Source organism: Dryobates pubescens, chromosome 15 (assembly GCF_014839835.1).
Source record: "Dryobates pubescens isolate bDryPub1 chromosome 15, bDryPub1.pri, whole genome shotgun sequence".
Classification (NCBI taxonomy): Eukaryota; Metazoa; Chordata; class Aves; order Piciformes; family Picidae; genus Dryobates; species Dryobates pubescens.
The window spans coordinates 3,927,040-3,951,444 of record NC_071626.1 but is presented as its reverse complement, the minus strand read 5'-3'; the positions used below and the strand labels follow the sequence as shown (position 1 = coordinate 3,951,444).

At 42.7% G+C, this 24,405-nt stretch overlaps 1 protein-coding gene across 3 annotated transcripts in view; it reads right to left on the bottom strand.

Annotated features, from left to right (window-relative positions):
• Positions 1-23,095, bottom strand: part of APAF1 (apoptotic peptidase activating factor 1) — a 32,418-nt gene extending 9,323 nt beyond the window's left edge. Inside the window, exons 1-18 of one of the 3 annotated variants that reach the window (XM_009909153.2) lie at positions 22,939-23,095; positions 22,069-22,258; positions 20,672-20,869; positions 18,924-19,107; positions 17,690-17,802; positions 17,047-17,178; positions 16,456-16,694; positions 15,104-15,271; positions 13,470-13,601; positions 11,965-12,078; positions 11,199-11,377; positions 10,401-10,527; positions 6,866-6,991; positions 5,863-5,991; positions 3,755-3,880; positions 2,979-3,140; positions 1,655-1,783; positions 59-184 (exon numbers count right to left, since the gene is read on the bottom strand). In XM_009909153.2, the coding sequence (XP_009907455.2) occupies positions 59-184; positions 1,655-1,783; positions 2,979-3,140; positions 3,755-3,880; positions 5,863-5,991; positions 6,866-6,991; positions 10,401-10,527; positions 11,199-11,377; positions 11,965-12,078; positions 13,470-13,601; positions 15,104-15,271; positions 16,456-16,694; positions 17,047-17,178; positions 17,690-17,802; positions 18,924-19,107; positions 20,672-20,869; positions 22,069-22,258; positions 22,939-23,076 (2,712 nt within the window). In that variant the 5' untranslated portion in view covers positions 23,077-23,095. Of the gene's footprint in view, positions 1-58; positions 185-1,654; positions 1,784-2,978; positions 3,141-3,754; positions 3,881-5,862; positions 5,992-6,865; positions 6,992-9,153; positions 9,253-10,400; positions 10,528-11,198; positions 11,378-11,949; positions 12,079-13,469; positions 13,602-15,103; positions 15,272-16,455; positions 16,695-17,046; positions 17,179-17,689; positions 17,803-18,923; positions 19,108-20,671; positions 20,870-22,068; positions 22,259-22,938 lie in introns of those variants that run through there. The other 2 variants (XM_054168171.1, XM_054168172.1) reach the window with 2 other exon arrangements.
• Between the last annotated feature and the right edge of the window lie 1,310 nt (positions 23,096-24,405).

The window sequence follows — 24,405 nt, the reverse complement described above, 5'->3', positions numbered from 1 at the left end:
TAGTAATAAATCCCTGTAAGTCCATGCTTTTCCAAGGGAAAAAAAGATGTCATCTTACACGTATTGTCTGGTCGTCAGAAGATGTCAGAAATAAAGATCCATCTAGGGAAAATGTTACACAATGAACCCAGCTCATGTGTCCCCTGCAGTATGCCACTTTTGAGAGAGATTTAATGTTCCATAGCTGCAAGAAACAAGTGAAAGAAGAACTCAGATGGATTTAGATTGCATTTACAGGCAAAACAAGAAGCAGTAGACTTAATTACTAGTTATTTCTCCTAGCATTTTCTTGTTTCCCAGGCCCAAATCAGATGTAACAAGTGTGCCAGATTATCACATTCTGATGGTCAGGGAGATTGAATCAGCAACTCTTTGACTGCTATAAATTTAAAAGACAATTTATTTTTTTTTAAATGATAAAAAAAAGATCACAATATAAAAGAAATCCAAGTTCAACTTCATCACCCAGATTGCAAACCCAAGATCTCGAGCAACAACAAACCCCAAGCCTGATACTTGTACAGGCTCACTCTGGCCATGCTAGTCCCAAAGTTATTCTGTTTCATTCCTTTTTGTTTTCATTCCTTTTGGCCCATTCTGTAGCATCACAGAATTATAGAATGGCTTAGGTTGGAAGGGACCTCAGAGATCATCTACTCCAACCTCCCTGCCATGGGCAGGGACACCTCTCAACTGGACTTGGCTGCTCAAGGCCTTGTCCAACCTGGGCTTGAACACCCCCAGGGAGGAGGCATCCACAGCCTCCCTGGGCAGCCTATTCTAGAGTCTCACCACCCCCATACTGAAGAACTCCTTCCTCAGATCCAGTCTAAGCCTACTTTCCCTCAGCTTCAAACCATTCCCTCTTGTCCTGTTGCTAGACACCCTTATGAAAAGTCCCTCTGCACCTTTCCTGGAGGATGCCTTCAGGCACTGGAAGGCAGCCAGAAGGTCCCCCTGGAGCCTTCTCTTCTCTAGACTGAGGAGAGAGGATTTGCTTTCTTTTGAGTTAAGCAGTACTCCTGAGAGCAACAAGAGTAGCTTTCAAGAAATGGGGTAGACTTGGCTTTTTATAGAAATGTGAATTCTCTTGTCCAAAATGCACACAGAATGTGAAAGTTATTTCCCAGTTTGGATTTTACATTTGAGAAGGGAATGCAAATTGAAAATAAAGAGGCACATTGAAAGGCTGCTCAAGTAGCTTGCTTCTGCAGCTGCATACAAAAAACTATGACAAACTAAGAGAAATTGGTTTGTATTAGTAAAGAAGGCTCCAGAGGGACCTTACAGTGGCCTTCTAGAAGGGACCTACAAGGAAGCCCAGAAGGGACTTTTTACAAGGACTTCTAGTGACAGGACAAGAGGGAATGGATTGAAGCTTGAGGAGGGCAGGTTTAGACTGGAGATTAGGAAGAAATTCTTTACAGTGAGGGTGATGAGACACTGGAACAGGTTGCCCAGGGAGGCTGTGGATGCCTCCTCCCTTGAGGTGTTCAAGGCCAGTTGAGATGAGGCCTTGAACAGCCTGGCCCCATGGCAGGGGGTTTGGAACTGGATGATCTTTAAGGTCCCTTCCAACCCAACCCATTCTATGAATCAATGAGTATTGGAAGTAGTCTTTCCTGGTATACTGCTAGCAAAGTAGATCACTTACCTCAACAGAACAGTGAGACAAAGCAACTGCTACTAACTCATCACCAGGACAGAAGTCACAGTATTGGATGGTGCTGTGGTGGTTTGCAATGACTTGTGACAACAAATCACACGTCTTAACATCAAAAAGCTGTGAACACAGAATTACAACAGTCAGCACCCAGTCTGAATGACTTCCCCACAGACAAACAGCTTCTGTGCTCACCATCTACATTCTTGAATTAGAAAGGTTTTTCTCTCAGTGAGTTTGATGCTCAGATACTTTTACTTCACACACACTTGAAACCATGTACCTTATAACTGAAACATCTTAGTGGCCTGGAACTTTGTCTTGAATCATCATTTCTACCTACATTGTAATATACAGAATTAACCAGGTTGGAAAAGACCTTTGAGATCACTGAGTCCAACCTATCACCCAACACCATCTAATCAGCTAAACCATGATATTAAGTGCCTCATCCAGTCTCTTTAAGCACTGCCAGTGATGGTGACTCCACCACCTCCCTGGGCAGCACATTCCAATGGCCAATTACTCTTCCTGGGAAGAGCTTCCTCCTAACATCCAGCCTAAACCTCCCCTGCTCCAGCTTGAGACTGTGTCCTCTTGCTCTGGTGCTGGCTGCCTGGGAGAAGAGACCAACCCCCACCTGGCTACAACCTCCCTTCAGGTAGTTGTAGACAGCAAGGAGATCTCCCTTAAGCCTCCTCTTCTCCAGGCTAAACAACCCCAGCTCCCTCAGCCTCTCCTCCCAGGGCTGTGCTCCAGACCCCTCCCCAGCTTTGTTGCCCTTCTCTGGACACCTTCTTTCTTAAACTGAGGAGCCCAGAACTGGACACAGGACTCCAGGTGTGGCCTAACCAGTGCTGAGTACAGGACACAATGACTTCCCTGCTCCTGCTGGCCACACTATTCCTGATCCAGGCCAGGATGCCATTGGCCTTCTTGGCCACCTGGGCACAGGGCTGGCTCATGTTCAGCCTACTATCAACCAGTATCCCCCAGGTCCCTTTCTGCCTGGCTGCTCTCCAGTCACTGTGACCCCAGCCTGTAGCACAGCATGGGGCTGTTGTTGCCAATGTGTAGAACCTGGCACTTAGATATGTCCAATCTCATGCCCTTGGACTCTGCCCATCTGTCCAGCCTGCCAAGGTCCCTCTGGAGAGCTCTCCTACCCTCTAACAGATCAACTCCTGCCCCCAGCTTGGTCTCATCTGCAAATTTGCTGATGGTGGACTCAATCCCCTTGTCCAGATCATGGACAAAGATATTGAACAGGATGGTATATACCACCTCTGGAAAATTACTTAAGAGAGGTACTCACCAAAAGCTTATTTTTGGCTGCCACCAAAATCACATCACCATTTCTGGACCAGGAGCAACATTTCACTAAAACTTCCACATCATCTGGCTGCTCCTCTGCATTTCTGAAGAAATCTTTTATCTCAATGCTCTTCTGTTCATTACCTGAGCGTGTGTCCCACACCTGCAATAAAAAGTAGAGGCAACACACAAAACCTCTGTTTACCACTGTGGATACAGCATACAAGAGAGAAGAGCTAACTCCCAGGCTTCTTTTCCACTTCTAGGAAAGAAGAGTGGCATAAGGTAGAAGAGAAGAAAGCCTGTCCTGCTTTCCCTGATCAAGCTGTGCCAGGGGAAGTTTAGGCTTGAGGTGAGGAGACAGTTCTTCCCAGGAAGAGTAATTGGCCATTGGAATGTGCTGCCCAGGGAGGTGGTGGAGTCACCATCCCTGAAGGTGTTCAAGAGGGGACTGGACGTGGCACTTGGAGCCATGGTTTAGTTAGTCAGGAGGTGTTGGGTGCTAGGTTGGACTTGATGGTCTCTGAGGTCTTTTCCAACCTTATTGATTCTGTGATTTCTTTACAACTACTGACACCCAACATTTTATTTTATCCCCTGGCACTGGATAAGCCATTGCAAAACCCTGCACTAAAAATGGGACCAATAATGGAACTGTTTGAGGATTAAATTCGGTAAAGGTGATCACGAAGCCATGAAGTTTTCTTATGCATATTTTTGCATGTACTACAAAGAAGCCATCAACAAAACAAACCATTGAAGAGAGACATGGTGTACCTTCACTGTTCCATCTGTTGAGCAGCTAGCAACATATTCATCATTTGGTGAAAATCTGCAGTGATTGACGGAATTCTGATGCCCTATCATTGTGTTTCTACAACGGTTTTCACTCAGAACCCAAAGCTGCATGAGAAATAAAGATAGCATTATGCTCAATAATTATTCAGACAGTTCATGTTCTTCTCAAAGATCACACACTAGCAACCAAAACCTCCATTTCTTATGTTTTTCTTAGTTTTACCCACCCACATGCTGACCAACTCGATGCCATGCCCTGGGCTACCCCACAGTACCTCTCTGTCTGCTAATGTGCATGAAAACTGCTAACATCATTCTGTACAGTGCAGACAAGGCCCTTGAACAGGACCCCCTCACCTCAGACTGAGGAAGAAGCTTCCTCTTGCCTCTTCCCCCTTCAACTCTGAAGTTCAGAATTATGTAGTTTACACATAATTAGAGAATCTCTCAGCTTAGCTTTGGACAGTCTGAATATCATCTTGCCACATCCATCCTAACAAAAGAACATTCCATATGGTTTTTTGTTTACTCCTCTCCATCCCTCTCACACACAGTTTTCCAAGCCTATAGCCCACACTTCCCTTCTCCATTTTCAAATCTCTTTCTCCTACTACATAAAAATAAAATGGAAGTCATGCATTTGAATACTGGAGTGAGAGCTCCAAACAGAGCAAGTCACTTGCAGGGTGTTCCCTGTAAAAAAACAGGCCCTTGCAAGTGTTGTGCATGCTTCAGTTCAGCTGTTCATTACTCATGGAAGTGTCACTGTTGAAAATCTTAACCACATTTACAGTATAAACAATTTGAACAAGTCCCTTCTAAATCTACCTGTTCCAAGGTATCAGTCTCAGACAGCAAATGCATCTCCTGAGACATCCAGAAGGTCAGCAAGCAAGCCTTCTCTTCCCACCTTAACATCAGATCATAAATGTATCCTACCTCCAGTTTACACAAAGAACTCTTCAGATGAGACTGCATTACAATTAAAACACCTCACATCCTGCTAGCTACAGTGGCAAGTGACAGTTGTCTCCCTCCACTAACAATCTCACTCCTTGCTGTCTACTCCCAACAGCTCTCTTGCACTGGAGATGGGCAATTAAGCCCCTACAGGGAACCAAATGAGCAGAAAACCTATGACACCAAGCAGGTTCTGCTGAGTTGGCTCCTTGCAGAGTACCACTGCAGTGCAAGATCAGCACATGCACTGCAACAGGGGCAGGAGCAGTCAGCCAGGGCATCTCCAGTGCCAGTTAACTGTATGGTTTGCTTACTTGTCCTGTGACACTGCACTCCTAATTGCCACAGTCTAGGTGTTAACTGAATTCTTCTGGTTTCCCCCCTCCCTCAGATGCAGACTTCAGTTACCTGGTTTCTGCCTGTACATACTGCCTCCCAAGACAAACTTCTTACTGTGATTACTATTTTATTTACTGTTATTTTGTTCACATTTCTATACTATGCTCAATTCAGTAAAACATAATGCTGCCTTTTTTTCCCCCCCAAGCTTTCAGCATCCAGTTTTTTTACAGTATTAATGGTTTCAATCACAAATTTCTGCCTTCATTTGTCTTATGCTGTTTTTTTAACCAGGTATTTCACTTCCATACTCTCTCATTCCCATAACACCCTCTGAAAGTCTTGTGAAAGCCCTCAGCTTCATGCCCTACACCAGTAGAGGACATGAATATTCTTCTTCACTGAGCATGAACACTTCTATTCTGCCTTGCTGTAATCTGATTATAGAGCTGCAGTTAGCACTCTTCATCTGTTGGCATCTCTCATTTGCAAAATTAAAACCCCAAACCCAACACTGTAATTTCAAGTATTTAAAGATCACAGAATCTCAAAATGCACTGGGCTGGAAGGAATCCTCAAAGGCCATTTTGTCCAAGCCCCATTCAGTGAGAAGGGAATATCTCCAACTAAATCATTAAGTTTGATCTTGAATGTCCCCAGGGATGGGGCCTCAACTACATCTTTGTACAATTTTTTCCAGTATTTCACCACTCTCATTGTAAAGAGCTATTTATACATCAATAATCAATGCATGAGAACAATCTTAATTTACACACACACACACTTACTTTGATGAAAGTGTCATTTGAGCAGGTGGCTAAAAGATACTGACCACTCCTGTTATTGAACTGGCAGCAATTCACCTGCTCCACATGTTCATACACACTTCTGCACTGGCCTGTTCTTGAGTTCCAGATCTAGACAGAATTGAAGAATGAAAGAGACTTTAAAGCACTTTATTAAATAAACAAATAAAAATCTAATCTGTAAACTGTGCTGAAATATAAAGCCCTGAAACATTCTTAATAACACCTCAGAAATGTTCTGAAGGTAAATTAGAAATAAGATGTTCTGGAGGGCAAGGTTGTAATTCAGATCAGAATGTGAGAAATATTAGAATTTCACTAAAGTTTTGTTACAATAGTGAGAAATTGAAAATTCCAAATAATTCATATGTAACAGCAACAAGAAAGCTAAATTCATCTGATAGAATAGACTAGAATAGAATTAACCAGGCTGGAAAAGACCTTTGAGATCATCGAGTCCAACCTATCACCCAACACCATCCAATCAACTAAACCATGGCACCAAGCACCCCATCCAGTCTCTTCCTAAACACTCCAGGGATGGTGACTCCACCACCTCCCTGGGCAGCACATTCCAATGGCCAATCTCTCTTTCTATGAAAAACTTCTTCCTAACATCCAGCCTAAACCTCCCCTGGCACAGCTTGAGACTGTTCTCTTGTCCTGGTGCTGGTTGCCTGGGAAATGGTGCTATGGATAGGATTGGGCTTACACATTGTGTCCTAATAACAGCAATCCCCTGCTAATACAAGTAAAATAAGAGGTAATTCTGTAAGCATGATGCTAAATTTAAGCATCCTTTATGTAATTGAACAAGTGGGGCTTAGCTGTTTCTTAAATATTGAATTATCCACACAAATTAGACAGCTGAAAAACCATTGAGGCTGAAGAATCTGCTGGGCCCAAGTGGGTTGAAGCTGAAATTAAAAGCAAAAATAAAATTTAAACAAAAATTAATTCAATTGCCTACTCTCCTTTTCCTTACCTTCACTTTTTTATCAGCTGAACAAGTTGCTACAAGCTCACCGTCTGCAGAGAAAGAGCAGCACAGTACTTCATCATCATGGGCACTTATCCCCAGGAGTCTCTCTCCACTTTCTGCTTTAAACACCTGAAACAGTACACAAGAAAAGCTTTTAATTCTCACACCGTTCTAAAACATACAATGTAAGTCTGTTTTCTGTCTATACAGCTCCCTTGATGTAATCTTTATGGAAAATAGGTGGACTTTTGAAAGCATTCCTGATTGCAGGGAAATTAACAGAGTAAGTTTAAGAACTATTTAACTGGAGCTTCAGTTTTGCAAGGATGATAGAAAAGTGTCAGGTAGGGAGAGAAATAGTGAGAGCTGATTTCAAAAAAGAGATTTCTGGATGCAGTGTGTGTTTCACTGATGATTTTTTTTAGCACCTTTAAGTCTAAATCCATGTCCTTTCTCAGCAACTTTCAATAGCAACTGCAAACACATCTGTTAACCAAGTCTAAACTATTCTATAAACTACAAATTCCACAGTTATATGCATTTGATGTATACATATTTATGTATATGTTTCTAAACATTTTATATACACATATATATGTTTCTAGATATTTTATGTATACACATTCATTTATATGTTTGTATACATGTCCAGAGAAGGGCAACAAAGCTGGGGAGGGGTTTGGAGCACAAGCCCTGTGAGGAGAGGCTGAGGGAGCTGGAGTTGCTTAGCCTGGAGAGGAAGAGGCTCAGGGGGGACCTGAGGTTGTGGCCAGGTGGAGGTTGGTCTCTTCTCCCAGGCAACCAGCACCAAAACAAGAGGACTAAGTTTCAAGCTGCACCAGGGGAGGTTTAGGCTGGCTGGCTGGAAGTTCTTCATAGAAAGAGTGACTGGCCATTGGAATGGGCTGCCCAGGAAGTGGTGGAGTCACCATCCCTGGAGGTGTTTAGGAAGAGACTTGATGAGGCACTTGGTGCCATGGTTTAGTTGATTAGATAGTGTTGGATGATAGGTTGGATTCGATCTCAAAGGTCTTTTCCAACCTGGTTAATTCTATTCTATTCTATATTTTATGTATACATATTTATGTGTATGTTTCTATATATTTTATGTATACATATTTATGTATAGGTTTCTATATATTTTATGTATACATATTTATGTGTATGTTTCTATATATTTTATGTATATTTATGTATAGGTATCTATATATTTTATGTATACATATTTATGTGTATGTTTCTATATATTTTTTGTATACATATTTATGTATAGGTTTCTATATATTTTATGTATAAATGTTTATTTATATGTGTATACACACACACACACACACATATATATATGATATCTTTCTGTGGACACTTAAGATTCTCAGCAGGTGAGATAAATTGGGGAACAAACAAGGAAAGAGAATGAGTGAAAAGTCATGCAGGATGACAAGTCTCAGTCTTGAGCTTGTCATCAGCAATAAAAGCAGAGCTGGGGGAAAAGGGTCACATATCAAATCAATTTCCTGCAATTATGTGGTTTAACTTTACACTGGGAAGGAAGAATCAAGTCTCCCTATCCTCCTCAGGTTACATACTCTTAGTTATTAAAGCAAAACCACAAAGCTTTCTTCACACAAGGATACTACAGTTGTGAACTCTCCTTTTTGGTTTTCCTTTTTCATTGAATGGGGATATTAATGACAATGAAGTGATTGGTAGTTGCTCAAGTAAGAATGTAAACTGAAGTAACAGGAAATCTATAGTTACAATAAACTCTGCAGAATTTCTGTTCTTAAATCTAGTAACCATCATTTATTTTATTTTACAGAAAGAGCAGAAGTAGCTCTGAGCAGTTAAAAGCTCAAGCCACTGCTAGAAAATAATATGATGACATTCAAAGGTAATGGCAACACAGTCACTGCTAATTTTCCTATTACTTCTTCAGTGAAAGTTTAGTTTCAATGCAATTGCAAAGCACAGATTTTGCTTTTTTGGGTAGAAAATGAAGAGAACAAGCAGCAATCAGCACTCTCAATAATGAGGCCATTAAAGTAGAGAAGCCCAGCACAGTAACTTAGCACAGAGTGAGTACATCCACCAGGCCTCTCCTTCAGTGGATGCCGTGATCATCAGATTGGAGAAGCCAGCAAATAAAGTAAAAAACCAAAAACCACAGTGACACATTAAGTAGCCAAATGAACAGCAACTAAGCATCACTAATGTTATTACTTTAGTACTCAACTTATCAAGCATCCAAAACAATACAAAAGGCTTGCAGAGAAGTTGCTCCTTTCCCTTACCTTTGGCTGTCTGGAATATGGATACTGGATACTTTACCAGGTTAGTGGCTGGCTGATTGCTAGTTTTCTTGAGAGCTGGCTGGCTCCCCTCCAGGCAGACTGCTGGCAAATTTATGTTAGTCACTTCCCCCTCTGTCTCCCCAAATCCATTTCCTAAGAATTTTGGGCCTATTATCCAATCTAATCCTATCCTCGGTTTCAGGGGTTCCTTTTTTCTCCCCAGACTTATTCCTTTTGCACAAGACAATTTACTAACTAAGCACCAAAGTAGCATTACCATCCCACAGAAGCCCATTACCATCCCACAGAAATAGTAAAGCTAAACCAGGTTACTCTTTCTCAGTTCTGTAGGTCTACTGAAGGTCTGCAAATACTGAATATGCTTGGGTGAATTACTGTGGTTGTAAGCTTTTCATTATCATTGAAAGGTATCTTCAGGCTGGACACCAGGATGAAGGTCTTTACAAAGAGTAGTAAAATACTGGAACAGGTTGCCCATGGATGTGGTGGAGGCCACATCCCTGGAGACATTCAAGATCAGATTCAATGTGGCCCTGGCCAGTCTGGTCTAGCTGGAGGTGTCCCTGCTCACTGCAGGGGAGTTGGCCAAGATGACCTTTGAGACTTCCTTCCAAGCCAATGCAATAATCTGTGAATCATGTTCAAATCTGTGTTTTATTAATGACTTCTTCTACCTTCACTCTTTAAATCCACATCCTTTCTCAGTATTTTTTCCAATTGTAACTGCAAAACACTGTATCTATTAACCAAATCTAAACTATTCTTAAAACTATAAATTCCACATTTAAATGTACATATATATGATACCCTCCTGTGGAATGTAAGAACTTGAGCAGTGGTGAGGGTATAAAGTCACACAGTTTAACTTTCAAACCAGAAGATAATTAGGATTCTAAGCATGCAACTTGATGCCCGTGTAATCACAGAATGTTAGGGGTTGGAAAGGACCTCAAAAGATCATCTAGTCCAACTCATTTGCCAAAGCAGAACCACCTAGAGTAGGTCACACAGGAACACATCCAGATGGGTTTTGAATGTCTCCTGAGAAGGAGACTCCACAACCTCTCTGGGCAAATAACAACACATTCTCTTCAATCATTTGTCTTCAACATGTTCTAAATGCCCAATATCTCCATGTATCAGCAACAGAAACTTGACAAGACTGTCAGCAGATGTTACCAAGCTGGTACACAGCACCTCTCTTCACTCATGCATAGGTATCTTACCTGAAGTGTTTTGTCAGCCCCACAGGATGCTATTCTTTGTCTGTCCTTAGAAAAGCAGGCATGGTAAACTGCATCTCTGTGTGGACGAACAACCAGCCGGTAGAGGTTCTTCAAGGACTTTTTATTTCTACAGGGTAAGACAGTTGATTTGAGGTCAGCAGGACTTCTTAGTGCCTTTTTATTGTTAAAAATTCTCTATAAAAAGGTTTTGTTTTTTTTCCCCCTCACACTTGTTGAACTGAAGTTTTTCCTCATGTTGAAGTGGAACTTCCTCCGTTCCATTTTCTATCCATTGCCCCTTGTCCCATCACAGGACACCACTGAAAAGAGACTGGTCCCTTCCTTTTGACACCCACCCTTTCAGATGTTGGTAAACATTAATAAGCCATAATCATTGAGTAGAGAATACATTAGTCTATTTATTTCTATGTAATTGTAACTATATTGTGGCCTTATATATCCACAGCTCCTTCCCATGAGTACTTGAAAATTGTTTCACTTTCCTTCCCCAGGCAAAACAGAACAGTTCTTAAAAAGGTCCCTTGTATCAGCCAGACATTGTATTTAGTTGGACAGTAGAATAGAATAGAATTAAACAGGTTGAAAAGTAGGATAGAATAGGATTAACCAGGTTGGAAAAGACCTTTGAGATCATCAAGTCCAACCTATCACCCAACACCATCTTATCAACTAAACCACTGCATCAAGTGCATCATCCAGTCTCCTCTTTAACACCTCCAGTGACGGTGGAGTATTTCCTTGGATCAAGGCATCAGCAGGCTGACTGCAGCTACTTACATCCATTCCAAATAAAATGTTCCTCTTTCTCTTTGAGCATGGAGCTTGGCTTGTTGATACACCTCTGATGTCTCTGGTTGGCAAAGACCCAGCTGTATGATGTCAGGAAATGGCTCTCTTCCAAGCAGGTGCCCATTTAGAGACAGGAACTCCTGGAAGTTCTCACGTACTGTGCTATCCTGTGTACAGAGCAGAAAGGATTTGATAACAGAGAAAGTGGATTTATTTCCCATGTGCCCTTTGCTTTTTTAATTTTCCATACAGCTAGTATTTTCACAGAAGCACTTGGTTCTATTTTACTATGTAGTTTCATTAACAATTACATACATCAGACTGAAATGTTTCATTATCCTAATCAGGAAAACATGTTGCCCTTCTTTTTCAAATAAAGGATATTGGCAACAGTGCTCTACTCAATAAGCAGTCACTGTGAGATGCCTGAAAGGCTATTCCAAGTGGCCAACAAATTTCTACACCTCCTCAAAAGAAGAGTACCATATTTACACACCATTAGGTATTGAGCTCCTTAGCTATTGAGTTCCATGATCAATTACTTGGCATATACTGAAGTTACAACAAACACTGAAAACAGTTTCCTTCATGTTTCTTCACTTTTCTCCAAGATAGTTTTTGACTTAGCAGTGGGTTTAGTTTTCATTTTTTTAAGCTTTCTATCTATCTCCCATACATACATCTAACAGAATACAATTACAAAGTAGAAATACTTATTTGGAACAGATTGATCATTTACCTGTTAGTATCATACCTTTTGATCCAGGATTGAACTATACTCTACATATTCATGAATCAGATGAGCAGGCCCTACCAATTCTGTTTTAGCTTTAATCCAGTCCAAAGAGAACATAAGGTCACGGAGTTCCTAGGAGAAATACAAATTTAAGTTCAAAGAGGTAAGTTTCATAACAGAATCTACCTGAAGGGCAAAAAGTAAAGCACAGGAAATACCTCAGGTGTTTTACATGCTTTGGTACAATTGTCTCTGGTTAAAAACTTAGGCAGTTGGCTGTTTCCAGCATTTTACTTGGTCAGGTGTGAAAATTCAGACTATAGAAAGCTAAGCTTGTGATTTGACTGCAAAGGATTGCTCTTTGATACAGCCAGGCAGAGAAGGGATGGTGGCACAAAGCACATCTTGACTTTTGTAACCTGCTTTAAGATACAGCTATAAAAGGCTCTTCTAGTCCAGCCTTGCAAAGATCACTCTGCTGCTAACAGTGATCTGTTGTTCTTCCTAACAGATGCTGAATTTGAATTAAAGCAAAAAAAATACCCAGTCTTAGAGAATCACAGAGTAGTTTGGGTTGGAAGGGATCTCCAAAGGTCACCCCCCATAGTTGCATTTCATTTTAAAAGTTCTTTTAAATACACTGAAATTAGAGACTGAGATAGTAAGTCCAATACAAGCCCCACCCCAGATTTGTATTCCACAGTGACTATGAAAGTTCTAAGCACACAAAAGTGTATTTGACACCATGAATCGGCCAAATGAACCATCTCAAAAAGAGGTTCAGCTGAAAAGTTCTGAGTTCACGTGAAACAAATCAATTAGCAACCAGGACCAAATGCTATGCAAGACAGGAATTCTAAACACTTTGCAGTGAAACTGCTGAAGCGTTCCTTTTCCTGCATGGTTTGCATCTTACTCTTGCTCAGTACCTAAAGAACAGTAGGTGACAAAAATGGCAGTTTTCAAAGGTGCCAAGGCAATCCTGGGAACAAGAGATTGCTCATCTAACTTTTGATGGATTTCTTTTGTGGCTGTTGAACTCTAGTGATGCAGAAAATGAATTTTTAAACACAAGTCAGTCTGACATAAGGGGAAAAACCCAAACAACCTAGCAATACCTGTGTAGGAACAAAAAGAAGATTAATCAAATTCTCTGAAGGAATCAATTTAATTGCATTGTCATGCAATAAAGCAAGCCTGGGGTTTCAACAGGTTTAGAGAGGATTTCTTCTCAAAGCTTCTTAAAAGAACCAAAACAAACCAAAACCCAAACCACACAAGTTATTATGATATGAAAGTAAGAGATCTTCTCAAGAACAGCCAAGACATAAAGGGTGGCAATAAAGTTATTTTCATAGCAGACAGTGATTATCAGTGGAGCAACTCTGTGTTCAGTGTTTACCCATCTACACAGACGCTTGGGAGAGGAGAGGTTCAAGTGGAAAAAGGGGGGAAAAGTTGGGAGAAAAGCATGGGTAAAGGTGATTCAAGAAGAGAAATAAAGGACATCAGTCGGAGCTCACCTTCTCCATGTTGGCACCAGCCATGTGATAGGCTAGAAAGTTGTACCAGTACATGCAATCCTCTTGAGATGGAACAGGTGTATTCAGTTTGTAGTATTTCTTGTACTGATTTACTATGTTTTTATGTAGCTCCTGCAATGGGAAGCCAACCACACTGTCAGGTAATATCATGGCAAGGTATGGGCTAGTTTCAGTATCAAGGAATTGTAATTACTGTTATTATTATATTGTGTATATCTAATATTATTCCAACAAATGAAATGAAAAAAGCTTGCCCTCCAAAACTCTACACTTAACCTAATTTATTGCCTAAGACTTCTCCAGAAACATTCTCTGGATATTAAAGAACAGAGAAGCAAGCTGTCAACCTTCCTTCTTAGGTGGAGAACAGCTATCAAATCACTCTTCACATTAAATATGAGTAGTCAACAAAAGAAAAAGATGCTTACATAAGTAGATCCAAAGAAAGTCTAAAAACTTGCCTTTTCTTCATATCTACTTTTTGCCCTGTCCTTCAGCACTGAGAAATTTATTGGGCCCAACTCTTAGGTCCTCTCCCTGTAAGTACTGCCTTAGATTGAAAAGAAAAAAGGAATTGAAAGTACTTCTCTCTGTTAAAGAGGAAACTTCCTGCTCCAGTAGGTTCTTGATGCCTTTGACATCATCAGTGGAACATTCCACCTCCTGCTGGAGACATCTTTGATAGAGAAATAATGGATAAAGTCTACTCTCAGTTTAGTTTCTTAGTTCCAAACTGAACTCCACATTGATCTCCCCAATTCAAGAGACAGGGATCTACTGAATAGAACCCAATGGAGAGCTACAAGGATGACTAAAGGACTTGAAGGTCTCTTTTATGAAGAATGACTGAGGCTGTTTAGTCTGGAGAGAAGGCTGAGAGGGGATCTTATTAATGTCTATAAATCTCTGAGGGATTGGTGTCAAGATGAAGGTGACAGGCTCTTTTTGGTGCCCAGTGACAGGACAAGGAACAACTGGTATAAGCTGGAACACAGGAGGTTCCACCTCAACATGAGGAGAAACTTCTTTCCTGGGAGGGTGCTGGAGCACTGGAACAGGCTGCCCAGAGAGGCTGTGGAGTCTCCTTCTCTGGAGACTTTCCAAATCTGCCTGGACATGTTCCTGTGTGTCCTGCCCTAAGTGATCCTGCTTTGGCAGTGGGGTTGCAGCAGATGATCTTGAGAGATGATCTTGAGAGATGATCTTCCAACCCCTACCCCTAATTCTATCACTCCACAGCTTCAAGTTGAAAATGTTTTTTATCAGTCAGCGTAAGTTTAACTGCATTGTGGACCTACTCTGGGAAACTACTTTGATACTATTTAACAGAAGAACGTTTTCTGAGGAATGCCCACCTTCAGAGAGTCATAGAATTGTTAGGGTTGGAAGGGACCTCAAGGATCATCCAGTTCCAACCCCCCTGCCATGGGCAGGGACACCTCACACTAGAGCAGGCTGCCCAAAGCCACATCCAGCCTGGCGTTAAAAACCTCCAGGGATGAGGCTTCCATCACCTCCCTGGGCAACCTGTTCCAGTGTCTCACCACCCTCATGGGGAAGAACTTCTTCCTAACAAGTCAAGTTACAATGAAGTGGATTAGTCAATAGCCTACCTGAAGCTGGTTGCGATTCTTCTCTGTAAGAAAGTCCAGCTGAAGATCATGTAAATAATAATGGAATGACTTCCCATTGCGGTCACAGAACAATAGTGACTTGTTAACAAACTCCTGCAGTATATCTTCCACTTCTTCAGTTTCCATATCCCAAAGAATACAGAGAACCTAAGCAAGCACATCAAGACAGGAATGAGTCAGAATTCAGAGGTAATGACTTGTATAAATATCAGAAGGGCTACTAAGTGAGGGACAACAAAACACATGCTAACAAATACAGACATATTACAAATGGTAATAAACTCAGTAACTTCTCAATTCTTCCATAGCAAACTACAGGATAAATAAGACATCTCATCTTTTGCCTATTTGTGCTGATTTAGGGTGAGCAACTCTTTTTCTTAGAGGAAAACAGTTTACAAGCCTTCAGAAGCTCAATGACAATCTAATTAAAGAGCTATATAAGAAATGTACATTAAATATTATTAGGTTGGAAATAAGGAGGATGTTCTTCACAGTGAGGATGGTGACATACTGGAACAGGTTGCCCAAAGAGGCAGTTGAGGCCCCAACCCTGGAGACATTCAAGCTCAAACTTGATGGGACCCTGAGCAGCTTGGTCTAGTCGGAGATGTTCCTGCTTTCTGCATGGGGGTTGGACAAGATGACCATAGAGGGTCCCTTCCAACCCAAAGCATTCTGTGATCATGAATACATTTTTTTCCACTTAGTTTTTTTAGTTTCCCTCATGACAATAAAAGTCATGAGACAATAATGGGTCCAACAGCATAAGCAGAATCATAGAATCAACCAGGTTGGAAAAGACCTAGAGATCATCAAGTCCACCTATTACCTAATACCTAACACCTCATGACTAACTAAACCACGGCTCCAAGTGCCACATCCAATCCTTTTTTAAACACCACCAGGGACGGCCACTCCACCACCTCCCTGGGCAGCACATTCCAATGGCCAATTACTTTCTGTGAAGAACTTTCTCCTCACCTTGAGCCTAAACTTCCCCTGGAGCACCTTGAAACTGTGTCCTATTGTGCTGTTGCTGGTTGTCTGGGAGAAGAGACCAACCCCTGCCTGTCTACAACCTCCTTTCAGGTAGTTGTAGAGAGCAGTAAGGTCTCCCCTGACCCCAGCTCCCTCAGCCTCTTCTCACAGGGCTTGTGCTCCAGACTTCTCCCCAGCCTCGCTGCCCTTCTCTGGACACATTCAAGTAATACACAACAATTACACATTTCACATTTCATTAATTCTTTTGTTTGTATCTTTGCAAGGTAACAAATATCACTGTTTTTATCTCACTAAAGTTTACAAGAGTTCCGCACCGCTGTTATTACCTTAGTAGGTACTTTAACATCTTTTGGGAGGACAGAGAGGTCTTTATAGTAGTCTTTATAATTGTCATTCAGCTGCTCAACACTTATGGACATTGCTTCATCAAGGGCTTCATAATCATAAGAAGATGATTTTCTTATTCTTTTAAACTGCTTGTTCTGCAGCTGTCTGAGATAGTACTCCCAGCGACTAGGGAAGTCTCGTAATAATGCACCGATCAAGGATATCACAAGAGGAGAACCTGTAGGAAAAGATTCATTTCATTTTAGAAGCTTTTGAAGAACACAATCCTTTTCTCAAGTAGCTGTGATGAAATTCCTGGGATGTGGAGGACAAACAAAACCCTGCAGACCTCTGCACACTCACCAAGTTTAAGTGTAATGAGGGGACAGGAGGAAAACATGCTGAAGAAAGCTGCTTGGAAAAATCAACATGAGACACTAAAATAAACAAACAAAAACTCCAAAGCATTTAACTTTTACTTAAGGCATACAGTATGAAAGAGCAATCCCTCCTCTATTTTAAGTCAAACCCTAGAAGTAAAAAAAAATACATTCAGTGGTAAACAGTCTGTTAAAGAGCAGCAAGTATACCTTTACATTCCCTTACAAGGAGGTTAGCTTGCTCTGGTAGTTCTGATATTTTCATATTCACAAATAGGGATAAAATCTCCAGTCCTTTCTCATGTGCCAGTCCACTTTCCACATGAACCTCGTATTTATTGCCTAGACATGGAAACATGGGAAAAAAAATAATCAGAGAATGTAAAAAAATCCTCTGGAAATTGAGAGTATTGTTCAAGCACAACGTGGAGCAAAGTCCTGGCTCGTGATATTCTGCATAGCAATTTATATGCTTAGTAGCAAGGAGAGTGTATACTTATCAGAAGCAAGTTTGCATTAGAGAAACAACTAAATTAAGCTATAATCTCATAATTAGAAATGCATTATGACTGCTCAATAGTGTAATCAGTCTACCAGCAGCAGTGTCAGAGGTTAATTTATCCTCTTGAGAATCACTGCGCTGCTCAGCATGAACATAAAACCTTCAGGGTAGCATACAACATTTATTTCACGAAGAGCATATGAAGTCTTGCAGAGCAGAATTCCAAAACTTGTGCACAAGTTGATAGGAATAGATTCTTTCCTTCTTTCAGATTGTTTTAAAAGCTTCCAAGAACAAATTGCATAGATAAACACACACAGTCTGTGGTGCAGGAGAGGAACTGCTCCTTACCGGCCACAGCGTCTGTTACGCTCCTGTCCCTGCTGGTGATAAGAACCTGACATTGATTATCGAAAGCTTTTAATACCCAGGAATCCCAAATGTCATCCAGGATCAAAAGAGACCTAGAGCAAGAAGAAATATTGCAGATTTTAGATCAACTATCAGTGCTAAAATACAGTATTGCATTTTAATAATGAAAGAACACTTTCAGTATTCACAATGCACAATTTTTAATATAAACATGCAAAATATCTTAAGAGAGGACATTAAACACTGCCAGAACACATCCAGGACAAGCCTACAATGTGTCCCTTCAGTTACCCTATTACAGAGTAAACACCTCCAGGGATGGTGACTCAACCTCCTCCCTGGGCTGCCTGTTGTAACGTGCCTCCAGCATCTATCTTTCACCTTTTGTACACTCATCTGGAGTTACTCTGTTCTCACATATAAAAGTCACAGGATGTTAGGGGTTGGAAGGGACCTCTGGAGATCTTCAAGTCCAACCCCCCTGCCAGAGCAGGACCATAGAATCTAGCACAGGTCACACAAGAACACATCCAGACAGAGCTGGAAAGTCTCCAGAGAATGAGACTCCACAATGTCTCTGGGGAGCCTGTTCCAGTGCTCTGTGACCCTTACAGTGAAGAAGTTCTGCTTTATGTTGAGGTGGAACCCCCTATGCTGTAGTTTACATCCACTGCCCCTTCTCCCATCATAGGGTGCAAGTGAGCAGAGGCTGTCCCTTCCTTCTTGACATCCAGCCCTCAGATTTTTATATACATTTATTAGATCCCCTCTCAGTCTTCTCTTCTCACAGTATCACAGTATAGCTAAGGCTGGAAGAGACCCCAAGGATCATCAAGTCCAACCTGTCTCCACAGACCTCACAACTAGACCATGGCACCAAGTGCCACATCCAACCTCCTCTTGAACACCTCCAGACTAAAAAGCCCCAGGTCTCTCAGCCTTTACTCATAAGGCAGTCCTCCAGTCCCTTAGTTAGAAAATTTTAACCCACATCCTGACACAAGAATTAAAATTCCAGAAAGCTTCTTAGCTTCACCCAATTTTGTGCAGGAAAACATAAAAACTAGAAGAGTTAGGAAGCAGGGGGTGTTTTTTTAAGTACACATCATAGATACATGCAACCACACCACAGACCCCTTTAGATGATCAGACCAAAGTTACTCTGCAAGGCTTTATCAGTAACGAAACCAGTGTTCCATCTCACTGACATCACCTGGGATACTTCCGTAGCATCAGCAAACGCAGACGATCTTTAGCCTCCTCAATGTTAAGTGGTGGCCTTTGTGAAAGGGTAGAGTCATGTTCTAATCTGCTACAGAGATTCTGAAGTTTTATTAGAAGCCCTGCTTTGTCCTGCTTTCCAACAGAGATCCAATGGACTCCTCCTGGAAAGCAATCTAACAAGAAAAGCAATCTCAATCATGTTAGACATTTAAAATCAGAAATCGTTAGAGGCAGTTTACAACAGCAATCACTAATTCTATTTCCAACTAAAATATAAAACTCTCAAGGTCTATTACAAGCCAACCTTGCAACTCTGCCATCAACTCAGATGGTTCTACAAGAACACTATTTTTCCTTTAAAAAAGGTATAGGCTATGTTGAGCAAGTTCCCAGAGAGAATTCACACTGCCACAGATCGTTATCCCTCCTCTCTACATTGCCTTCCTGCCTGTCCCTTGACAACCCTTTCTGCTTCAATCTTCCTTGCTAATCTGACTTAGCATTTACTTTTTAACCCTGTACTAATGCAGGAGTTCAGAGTTTGGGATGTGAAAATTATCCCCAAATAGTGAATAAGAAGGCATCTGGAAGAATCAGCAGTAGCAGAAGATGCTGTAGTCTCAATCTCTGATTCACGTGAGGTGATCCTCCCCCTCTACTCTGCTCTGGTGAAACCCCACCTGCAGTATTGCATCCAATTCTGGTGCCTCCAACACAAGAAGGACATCAAACTGTTGGAGTGGGGCCAGAGGAAGGCCATGAAGATCATCAGAGGGCTGGAGCATCTCTCCTGCAGGGACAGGTTGAGAGAGCTGGGGCTGTTCAGCATGGAGAAGAGAAGGTTCCAGAGAGACCTTATAGTGGCCTTCCAGTACCTGATGAAGGGGGCCTAGAAGAAAGCTGGACAGAGACTTTTTACAAGGGCTAGTACTGATAGGATGAGAGGGAATGGATTGAAGCTTGAGGAGGGCAGATTTAGACTGTATATTAGATAGAAATTCTTTATGGTGAGAGTGATGAGACACTGGAACAGGTTGCCTAGGGAAGTTGTGGATGCCCCCTCCCCAGAGGTGTTCAAGGCCAGGTTAGATAGGCCTTGAGCAACCTGGGCTATGGGAGGTGTCCTTCCCCATGGCAGGGGTGGGGGAACTAAATGACCTTTGAGATCCCTTCCAATCCAAACCATTCTATGCTTTCTAAAGTCCAAGTCTCACTTGCCCTCCAAATGACCTATGCTGGGGGGGGAAGCAACAACTTAAATAAATCTTTCATGTTTTCATTTATGACCTGCTTTAAGCTAGAAGTGATACTAGTGTCATCACTCCACAAATGTCTGCCACGATTAAAAGAGATGCAAAAATTAGAACAAGCTTTTTTAAACTCCCATAGCAAGGGGAAGACACTGAGCACTTAACAAGCAGTGCCCAAAAGGAATATAAACCAGATATGAGTATTTTGCACTTAGAAATAATTTCAGTTTAGTTAAGGATGTAGCAGCTTTCATAGACCAAAGCAGACTGCAAGTGAGAAGCTATTCAGAAGGTTTTCCTATAAATTAATAAAATAGTGGTTACAGAGGACTATATATATGGTTATGCAAGCTGCAAGTTGCAAGCAAGTATTTCAGAGGCACCTAAGGAATTTAGAACCTAAATCCTAAATTACTTTCAAGGTGACAAGATACTTTGCCATCTATGTCTAATACATGGATACCTGTAGTAATCTTTATACAAGTACCTTCCAAGAGCTGATGATCCCTTAAAGCTTCTGCTGTTAAAACAGTCTTCCCACAACCTGCCATTCCATAAACTGTGACCCAGCCTGGATCACTTCCCAAGCAGTAGAGCTTCTCTTTAATAGCTTCTACCAGCTTTGGCCGGGTGACGAACACAACTGGTCTCTGTGGCACACCTCCTTCGCAGAGAACTGTTTTCACTGAAGTGAAAAACCAAGACACATGAAAATAAAGAATCAGTTCTAAATGGGATGCCTCTTCAAGCAATGCTCCACCCCAAATAATTAGTGGATTTGCCTCTACCCCCCAACACTTGTGTCCCATACAAATGCTCTAAAAACTACTGGACTCACAGCATCGCTTTCTGGACATAAATTGCTTAGCAGGTAGCAAGCCTCACATCTACAATAGTGTTACAATTAATAACTACATGAGGCATGCTAGTTTTATCAAATCCTAGAACTGAAAAGATAAATTAACAGTAGAAACTGTGACAAACACAGGAGCTCAACATCGCTACACCAAGTGGCTATGGAGTCACTCTCTCAGCCAGAGTTCCTGCCCAACGAATGCAGCAGAGAAGAAACGTGGCTGTGTAAGGCTTTCACTTTGTAGTTAACATCACAGCACTGTGGTCTGAGGAAGACTTCCTTTGATTTGAGCTAAGGCAGCATGACTAGCAACAAAGCAAGCAAAGTACAGCAGGAAATGTGCACTTTATGTGTCCTCTGCTGCACTTATACAGTGCCATGTTAACACTGATAAGCTTGATTACTCAGGTAATCAAAATTCCACACACCTGTGAGACCAGTAAATATGGCAGTTAGTCACATGCAGTTTGAGTCACATGCAGTAAGACAGTTCTTCCCATTAGTAGCTACCATTTTTTTTCAGGTCAATCAGACACTGCTGACAATGTAGGTAAAACTTGGGAACTTAAGTAGGGCAACTAAAAGATCTGGTGGAGAGAATTAAGCAGCTAGATCAACTACTGGAGTGTAGGTTGAGAGATTACTCTTCCAGATAGATGTCAGAATTTTGGAGGCTACAACTTTTCAGTTAGGCTCAGCTTCTTTTACACATACAAATGAGTGTCTTTCTTTCATGTACCACAACATTATTACAATTTAGAGAAAATTCTGAGAGCTTCAGGTTCCCTCTCTTTTAAAATAAACACTAGTTAATATGAACAGTTGCAAGATGACCTACAAAAGTCGTTTTGTATTAAATATATGAAATACAGAATTCCTGATTACTACACTACCAGAGCAAGTGAATGCACGCACCAACTCTTCCTTTTTTCCATTGGAACAGGCATTACAGATAGTCACTTAACAAGGAATAAAAAAGGCAACTTGTCTGTACTTGCAAGCACTGGGATTGCTGTAGTTACACTGACCATGTGAAGTCATTCCATCCATTGAACTCTTTCTGTTACCAGAGGAGACTGGAGGGATGCCATCCTGAAGAAGCGCAGCAAGATCTCTGTAGCCTTCATGAAGCAGTGCATTATAGAAGGATCTATAGGAGTTATTATCTTTTGTAAGAATAATGTTTATTAGCATTTCTGCTCGCTCCTCCTGTGTGCTCTAGAAAAAAATATTGAAAGACATCATAAAATTATAGAACTGTTGAGGTTGGAAGAGACCTTTGAGATCATCAAGTCCAGCTGCTCACCTAGAGCTCACGATCCCACCACTGCTGCTGAACTAAACCACGTCCCTCTGCACCACATCCATGACTTTTAAATGCCATCAGAGATGGTGACTCCACCACCTCCCTGGACAACCTGTTCTAATGCCTGACAGCACTTTCTATGAAGCAATTTTCCCTAACCTCCCCTGGCACAACTTGAGGCTGTTTCCTCTTGTCCTGTCACTGCCTGTGAGAAGAGGCTGACCCCCACCTTACTACAGCCTCCTCTGAGGTAGATATAGAAGGTGCTGGAGGTCTCTCCTCAGCCTCCTCTTCTGAAGGCTAAACATTTCCAGTTCCCTCACCCATTCCTCTTAAGACTCGAGGCCATCACCAAAACTGAAAGATCCTAGATATCATCTAATCTATCACTTACAGACTGGATATAGTTACAGAAACAGCCTTCAACCTGACCAAGCCTTTAACCTTACAAAGTGCAATAAAACCTGCCTGCCAACCACACACTTAAGAACTTGCTGAATGCAAGAATGAGACAGAAATTCCTACTTTTAAAATGAATTATAGGACATGTGAATAGACTAGGAAGATAATCAGCAGTGAAAGACGGCTCTACCTGTTGTCTCACTCTCTCCTCCTCCTGCAGCGTTAGCACCTCGTCAGAGATCATCCGATCCATAATGTAAGCAGTCTTGATGTCTCTCTGCAAAGCTTGGCGATTCATAAGTAAATAATTTCTGCTTTTGACATCCATGTTTTCTTCAGCGCGAACAAGAGGGAGATAGGGGGGGGAGGGGGAAAAGTCACCTCAGGACCATAACATGATTTACAAGAAAAAACCAAAAGTTTTAAAATAACTTCCGCATTCGTAATTTTGAAATCAGAATCAGTATTTTGAATCCAGAAAAAGCAGCAGAGCAGCTGCGTTTGCGGAAAACAGTGAATCTTCAGGCAGGCTCACACCGCAGACAGCACAACAGCTGCCTGTGGATCAGCCTGCGATGGAATGCCTCTTCCGCTGACACAATTTCCTATCTCCGCTGAAAATAACATGGCGAGGAAAGTCTTTCAGCCCGTCCTTACCCCTCCTTGATGCGAAAGCTTCTCAGTCGAACGAAATCCAGGTTGAATCATAATAATAAAGCCACACGAGAAGGAAACAGAAGAAGCAAGCACCCAGAGCCATCTATAACAAAGGCTTACCTCACACCCAGGCACGCCCCGCCGCAGCCGCAGGGAGAGCGAAACAGAAACCGGAGCGCTCCGAGCAGCTCTCTGCCCTCCCCACCCGCCCCGCAGGGCCGGGCCCAGGTGTGATAGTTTTAGCCTGTGCCTTTAAGGGAAGGACTTTTCTCACTGCCACACCAGGGGCCTCCGCCCTGCTATCTTCGCAGCAGAGAGCTCCGGAGCCGGGGGCTGGAGTCAGCTTCAGGGGTGCCGCTGCGCAGCCACCCCGGAACGACCCTTCCGGCTTGTCCTGCCTCACCCTGTCCTGCTTTACCCTGCCCTGCCTTCCTCCGCCACCGCCGCTCACCTGGCGCGCACCGCGGAGCCGCCAGCAGCCGCCGGCTACAAGTTGTCGCCTCGCCCTGCGGGGAAGTCCCTGCCCCGCACGGAGCAGCGGCGCGACGCCAGCACTTCCTCCTTCCGGGCACGGAGTGAAGGAAAGCCCAGCCCGGCCCGCCACCCCCTGCCCGGCAACAGCCCGGCCCCGACCTGCGCCGCACGGAACAAAGCCCCGCGCTCCCGCGCAGAGCCGCGGAGGCTCGGCTGCGCGTGCCGGCGCCGCTCGCCTGCCTCGGCGCTGGCGGCGGGAGCGCGCCTGACGTGGCGCTGGGGGCGCGGCTGCCGGCGGCTGCCAACGGCTGCAACGGGCGAGGCGCCAGGTGCCGGCCCGGCACGGAGGTGGAGCTCCAAGGGGTGCGAACGTGGGACCGGCGGGGCGGGCAGGCCGGCCGGCCCTTCACGCTCTCGCCGCCTTGCAGCTGGGTCCGTAGGAAGCGTCGAGGGTACCGGGGGTGCACCGGTGGAGGGGGAAAGGTGTCCCGAAGTGGCAGGGCCGCGGGAGGATGGGTTGCCGCCG